The sequence below is a fragment of the Belonocnema kinseyi genome, chromosome 3, assembly GCF_010883055.1.
Source record: "Belonocnema kinseyi isolate 2016_QV_RU_SX_M_011 chromosome 3, B_treatae_v1, whole genome shotgun sequence".
In the NCBI taxonomy this organism is placed as follows: Eukaryota; Metazoa; Arthropoda; class Insecta; order Hymenoptera; family Cynipidae; genus Belonocnema; species Belonocnema kinseyi.
Genome location: NC_046659.1, coordinates 120,982,580 through 120,989,546, shown reverse-complemented (window position 1 = coordinate 120,989,546; position 6,967 = coordinate 120,982,580). Strand labels below are relative to the sequence as shown.

General features: G+C 34.4%; 1 protein-coding gene across 1 annotated transcript; it reads left to right on the top strand.

The window, feature by feature from the left end:
* The first annotated feature begins 716 nt into the window (after positions 1-716).
* Positions 717-2,072, top strand: LOC117170326. The gene is made up of 5 exons (XM_033357036.1): positions 717-808; positions 905-1,039; positions 1,123-1,251; positions 1,367-1,611; positions 1,968-2,072. Exons 2-4 carry the CDS (start codon positions 982-984, stop codon positions 1,561-1,563), a joined length of 384 nt encoding a protein of 127 aa, XP_033212927.1. The 5' UTR covers positions 717-808; positions 905-981; the 3' UTR covers positions 1,564-1,611; positions 1,968-2,072.
* The last annotated feature ends 4,895 nt before the right edge of the window (positions 2,073-6,967 follow it).

The window sequence follows — 6,967 nt, the reverse complement described above, 5'->3', positions numbered from 1 at the left end:
ACGTACAACAAACACTGTATGTTGGTCGTCTGCTGCTGAACGATCATCAATTTTCGAATCGACCCGTGGTATACGCGCGCGTACTGTACATAACTTTCAAATTTCGTCAAAAAGCGGAAAGCCAGAAAAGGACTGTACATTTGTGATATTTTTACTTTGGAATTAACAGTGTTTAAAAATATTGAAGAGACTATATATAGAGATGTTATTTATAAAATACTATAAAAATGTTAAGGCGAATATAAGAGGATTAAAAGGAGGGCTTTAAATACTGGTAGAGAATAATATAAGTTCAAATAAGAACTCAGAAAAACTTATGAAAATTTCAAAGAGATTAAAGAGAATGAACAGAGAACTAAATAAGACATAAGAGCATGAAACGAGCACGTCGAGGACTGACTAGCACCAACAGAGAATGTATTTTGCACTATAGAGAATCAACGGAGAACGTCTAAGCCTGAAGAGAATCGAAAGAGAATTTGTTTAGCACTATGGAGAATCAATAGAGAACTCATATTTCGACTCGGGTTCTGACATTAACTCCTCAAGAAGTGAGTATCAAGCGAAATGTATTCCATTGTACTTTGTTCAACTAAATCAGTACGGAACCGCCATTTAATTTTTCAGAAAATAAGAGAATCCGAAAAAGAATATCTCATTCGTCAGCCAGGGATATATAAATATGATTAGTTTATTCATAAAACGTAATTAGTATTTTACATTAAACTCTCGTGCTCTTATTTTTAGTTTCTAATGATTCTCAAACGACTGATTCTGAAGCTACTAGTTCTCCGATAAAAAAAACCCCGTAAGGAAACTGCTGAACTGCCGCGAAAAAATTAAGAAACCAGTAAGTACGTTCAGTTGGCGCTTCATCTAATTAAGTGTTTCTCTCTTTGTACAGTACCATTTTATATTGATATCAATATTATTGTGACTTCAAAGAATAAAAACATTAATACAGAATTTGTGATCTAAATTATGGACCCAATGAATCCAAAAGGCTCCACAAGCAGTAATGTTCCGAAAAGAGTTGATGGTAAAGCATTTTGTTAATTTAAATTATGTAGTATACAATTAATATTCAAATAATCTTCAATTTACTCATGTTCTATGCTACAGCCTCGTTTGACTTGGACAAAACTTTGCATGAGAGAAAAAGTAAGGAAAATTATTCTAAATCGGGGAAAAAAAGCTTTTCTGGCATTGACAGGCACGTTTTCAATCCCGAGGTGTCTAAAAAGGAAAGAGGTAAATGAAACTTATGCCATTAAATTGATTGATTTTATTGATTAAAGTATATTTTTAAAGCGAGCTTTTAATTTTTGCTAATTATATTAAACACGTATTTTATATATTTTTTTAGAAAATCCTGTTTTGCTTTTCGGGCGTATCCTAAAAGCAATATACAGCCTGCGTCTTGAGCAAAAAGAGCTTAGGAAACAGATTACACGTCTGGGGACTGAAAAGCCAAATTCCTCATATTCGATGGGATGTCTAACCGAAGACTTGGCCGAAAAATATAATCTACAGCTTCCAGTAAAGACATCACAGGCATTCTAAACCATGGACAATATGATCCTTAACGACAAAACATTCCGTAAAGAATTTGTACGTACAAAATCTCGTGTCTTTTTGGTATTATTAAACTGTAAAAATATACTATAAAATTATTTTTGCTCCAAAATTTTAGTAATTTAAATGTAATCTTTAATATTCCTCGCAGTTTGGTCCTATTTTAAGTTCCTTCGAATTTTCTTTAATTGCTTTTTTTTTAAATGTAACCCTTTATATTTTAACAAAAAAACACCTTAAATTTTGTTGACAGTACACTAAATATTGAATTCAATATTTTCAAACAATATTGTATAATTATTTAGTTAAGTGCCAATTCATAATTTAATTTATTTCCGAATAGTTTCAATTTAATAAAATAATAATACAATGCATGTTGGGCTTTTTTACAGAAGGATGCTTTGTTGCAGCTTCCCGACAGGGAGAATCTTTCAAAATCTTTGAAAAATATTCTGCGGAAATATATTGCCCGAGATGTAATTTTAGGATATACAGCTCAAAAGAAAATGGGCAATTAACTGATTTTTTAAGATTCCGAGTTCTGTAAAGTCGTGAAAGGTAAGAAATATTTTTTGTTACATAATAAATACAAATTTTCCCGTTCACTCAAATTTTACTTGAAACCTATTTAAAAAAACTTCTAAAAATGTTTTTGGGTTCGAAACCTTTTAGACTATTATAAGCTTTGAACTTTGTTTCAGCCGTTTTTTTCTCCAAATATAATTCAAAAACTGAAATTGGGCTTACGGAGACTAAGTTTTTACAAAGTCTAGGAGATACAATCTCGAACGCAGTCGACTGGGACGGGTTTCGAGCATTAAGAAAAACAAAGGATAAGAAAGTAGCAGATAAGAATCAGGAAAATTGACTTCCTAACTTATCATTTTATGTACCACTTAACGTTGTTAATATTCTGTTTAATTTTATGATTTATTAATAAAAGGATGGTAGAAATAAAGATAAATTTGGTTGCAATAGTAAAATTTTTAAAATGATTTAAAAAATCGAAAATAGTAGATCTATGATTGATTTCTGAAAATATTGACGGAAGCTTCTAAGTGTAAATTAGAAAAAATAATGTAGGTTAAAGTTAATTATTTAACAGCTTATATTTAGAGTTTAAAATTTTGTTCTCTTTTCAGGGAAAGGTTACAATTCTTATTTAATTCTAATGTTCCAGGTCTCATTTTATTTTTTAAAGGATTCTCTATAACTCTATGTGGGTGATGTTAATTAAAAATTAAACTATCGTTGTTCCTGACGATAATAACTGTATGATTTCTTAATTAATGCTTTTTAATAAAATCCATCCAAATAGAAATCTAAAGAATCCTCCGAAGAATATAATAAGGCCCTAATCATTAGGATTAAATAAGAATTGTAATTTTTCCCTAGATAAAAAAGGAAAAACTAAACCTGTAAATAACTGCTTTTAAATAAACAATTTTAACTCGAATTATTTTGTTCTGAAGTATTCCTAGAAGTTTTCGTCAAGATCTAAAGAAATAAATAATAAATCTATTTTTGCCCATTTTATAAATCCCTTTAAATATAGGAAACTTTTGAGATTGATTTTACGTAGTGTACATCGTTAAGCCCTTGTGCAAGGAGATAGCAAGATCCCAGTGGGATCTATTTACACGATTGGCTTTGATTACAAAAAAATGAAAATCATTTAAACGAATTAATAAGTCGGATTGTAAGGCTAGACCCCATTAAAATTCATCTAATAAATCGGTTTTAATTGTATGTTTCAATCGAAGCCCAGTTGGGTCAATTATTATTATTCGTCTAAAATAATTTTCTTCTAGAAGAGACATTATCTAGCTGCTGACCGTCCTCCCACTAGTGTATAATCAGCCTTTAACTAGTGGCTGACGAGCCAATAACTCGCGGCTGACCAGCCCATAATGAGCGACTGAGCAGCTCATAAATAGCGACTGACCAGCCCCTGCCTAGCTGCTGAACAGCCCCTGTCTAGCGGGTGACCAGTCCATACCTAGCGGCTGACCAGGCGGTCTGACCTGGGGCTAGCCGAAGAAACGTTACACTTTTGGCCAGGCCCTGGCCAGACCGTCTGGTCAGCGCCAGGATTGGAAACCTGGCAGTCTGGACTGGGCCAGGCCAGCGCAAGAACATTTTTCCACAAGGCATTATTCCACCGTTTTTCAAATCAGAAAATAATTTTTGAGTCGATTTTTATACTCTGGGTATAACATACATAGAATGCTTCGTTTTTTGGTAAACGGACGTTCGATAACGACTTAGCAGTTTTCAATACCTTCAGAAACTTTGTCTTTGACAAATTCAAATAATAACTTTTGGGTTAAACAAATTTGCTATTTTGTATCTCCATGATCAGTACCTGGAAGAGTCACGTTTTTAGAATTTTGTGAGAGCTATGTTATATCACTATAAATTCTTCTACATTTGAAATATTCCCAATATTTTATAATATTTAAAATAAGTTGATGGAATAATGTTATCAATATACGATTATTTACTATACTTATATCTCATATATCACTGAATCTTTACGTCTTCACGTCTTTACGTCTGGTCTGGGCCTAGCCAAAAGTGTAACGTTTTTTCTGGCTAGCCCCTGGCCAGATCGCCTGGTCAGCCTTTAGTTATGAGCTGGTCAGCCCCGAGTTATTGGGTCATCAGCCATTAGTTAGTGGTTGATCGATTAATGTTTTACCGTTGAGAATCATATGGTCCATGCTTAGTGTATACTCTTTGAGGATACGCTTAAAAAGAAAAACATGATTTCCTAGAAAAATATATAAAATACATGTTTGATATAATCAGTAAAAACTAAAATTTTGCGTCAAAAATATACTGCCATAAATAAATTCAATAAATTAAATTATCGCTTTTAATACTTATTCTTTTTAAATAGATAAAAAGTAGGTCTGTATTTACTATTTATTTGAAAACTTAATAAAGACTTGGTACATTTTATGTCTCCGGTTTTACAGCTAACTTTTGGCTGAATTAATATATTATTAGGAAAATAATAAAAGAATTTGACAGTTTGTGACACTTGATAGACAAAAACTAGCACAGTTTCCGAGAGGTCGGAGCCAAGCACTGTCAGAATACTTTAAGCTGTGAGGTCAACTGGCAAGATATCTGCACACCGAGGGCCAAGCAATGAATTACACTTACTCGGGAAAACTTGATTGTTTTCATGACTTGGGTACCAAAATCTCACTATAAACTTTTTTAGTTTAAAGAAGTTTATTATAGGCTCTGTAAATTTTGGAAATCTAAGAAAAAATTTACTGTATCGAACTTAAATTTTTTCCCCTGCTCGCTGATCAGCGCCAGTCCTGGACCAGACCAGACTGTCAAGATGATAAGAAAGAAAGTCCCTGTAACTTTCTCAAAATATATTTTTTTTAAACTTGGTGATGGAACTTAAGATTTTTTTTCTTGGCTCGCTGATCAGCGCCAGGCCTGGAAAAGACCAGACTCTTAAGATGATAAGAAAGAAAGTCGTGTTTTCATAGTTTGAATTTCTTATTTTCTTTCATTTTAGACACCCTGTAACGTTTTCAAAGTACGTTAAAAAAAAATTTGGTGATGGAACTTAAGATTTCTTTTCTTGGTCCGCTGATCAGCGCCAGGTCTGGACCAGACCAGACTCTCAAGATGATAAGAAGAAAGTCGTGTTTTCATAGTTTGAATTTCTTATTTTCTATCATTTTAGACATTCTGTAACGTTTTCAAAGTACGTAAAAAAAATTTGGTGATGGAACTTAAGTTTTTTTTTCTATTGGATCGCTGATTAGCGCCAAACCTGGGCCGGATCAGATTGTCAAGGTGATAGAAAAAAGGCTTGTTTTTATCCTTTGAATGTCTAATTTTGCATCATTTTAGACACCCTGTAATATTTGTGAAGTATGTCCAAAAAATTGACTGATGGAACTTCTGATTTTTTCCTTCTTGGCTAGCTGACCAGTGCCAAACCTGGACCAGAACAGACCTTCCAGACTAGACGGTCTAGATAAAGTCAAACCTGAGCCAGATCAGTTATTCCAGACTAGACAGTCTAGATAAATCCAGACTTGGGCCAGACCTGTAACCAGACTGCCCGGACATTTTTCCACGCGGGTATCTGTACAATCTATCTAAACTAATATCTCAAGACCAAACTGGCAAACTTGGGCACCTAATTTTCAAATATGTTTTACGTGAATGTGTAATTTTCCATTGGGAATTGAAAACAGGGCCCGACCTAGAATGACTTTTTTCTATACTCTGTTTGCATTAACGTAAATTAATATAAGTATTCAAAAACCGAAGTAAATTGTTTATTAACTTTTTACTTTCATCTTTGTCATATCTATATATGTTACACTATTTTCTCAAGTACTTACATTCACGAGAAAAATCCATGTTGTTCCACTGGAATTGATTATTCGATTAAAAAACAATGCACTTTTAAAAAACTGTTTTTATTAATCGTGACGTGCACACGTTTTGATGCGTTTGATGTGTGTACACAAGGAGGGAAGAAACAGGCTCAAACGAGCATGAGTTCTTAAATATCATTTCTGAACGATGCTAGGGGTACCACTGCACTCATTTGAATCTTTGAGTGTACCTCAAAAAAGTTTTTTTTTTTGCATTATGGCCAGCTTTTTAGGATTTTTGACACTGTGCGACGCAGGAATTTCGCCAACGGTTGGGCGCCATACTGGTTCACAACTGGCCCAGTACAGAACGTCACCTTTGGTGAAATACCGGCACAGAAGTTCCGTCAACGTTTGGCACGATACTGGTAATCTACTGGTGCGGTACTGATACATATTACTGATAACATACCGACACAAGAGTTCAACCAATGGTTGGCATCATACTGGTTTACAACTGGCCCCGTACTGACCTTTATAACTGGTGTAAAATCGGCATAGGTGTTCCGCCAACGGTTTGCGTTGATACTGATAGACTACTTTTGCCGTACTGATACGTATTATTGTTAAAATACTGAAATAAGGGTTCAACAAACGGTTGGCATCATAATGTTTTACAACTGGCCCAGTACTGACCGTCGCCACTGGTGAAATACTGGCACAGAAGTTCCGCCAACGTTTAGCGTGATACTGGGTCGACTACTGGCGCAGTACTAATACATATTGCTAGTAAAATACCGACACAAGAGTTCAACCAATTGATGGCATCATACAGGTTTGCAACTGGTCCCGTACTGACCTTTATTACTGGTGTAATATCGGCACGTGTGTTCCGACAACGGTTGGCGTGATACTGATATACTACTTTTGCAGTACTGATACGCATTACTGGTAAAATAATTAGACAAGAGTTCAACGAACGGCTGGCATCATACTGGTTTACAACTATGCCAGTACTGACCGTCGTTGCT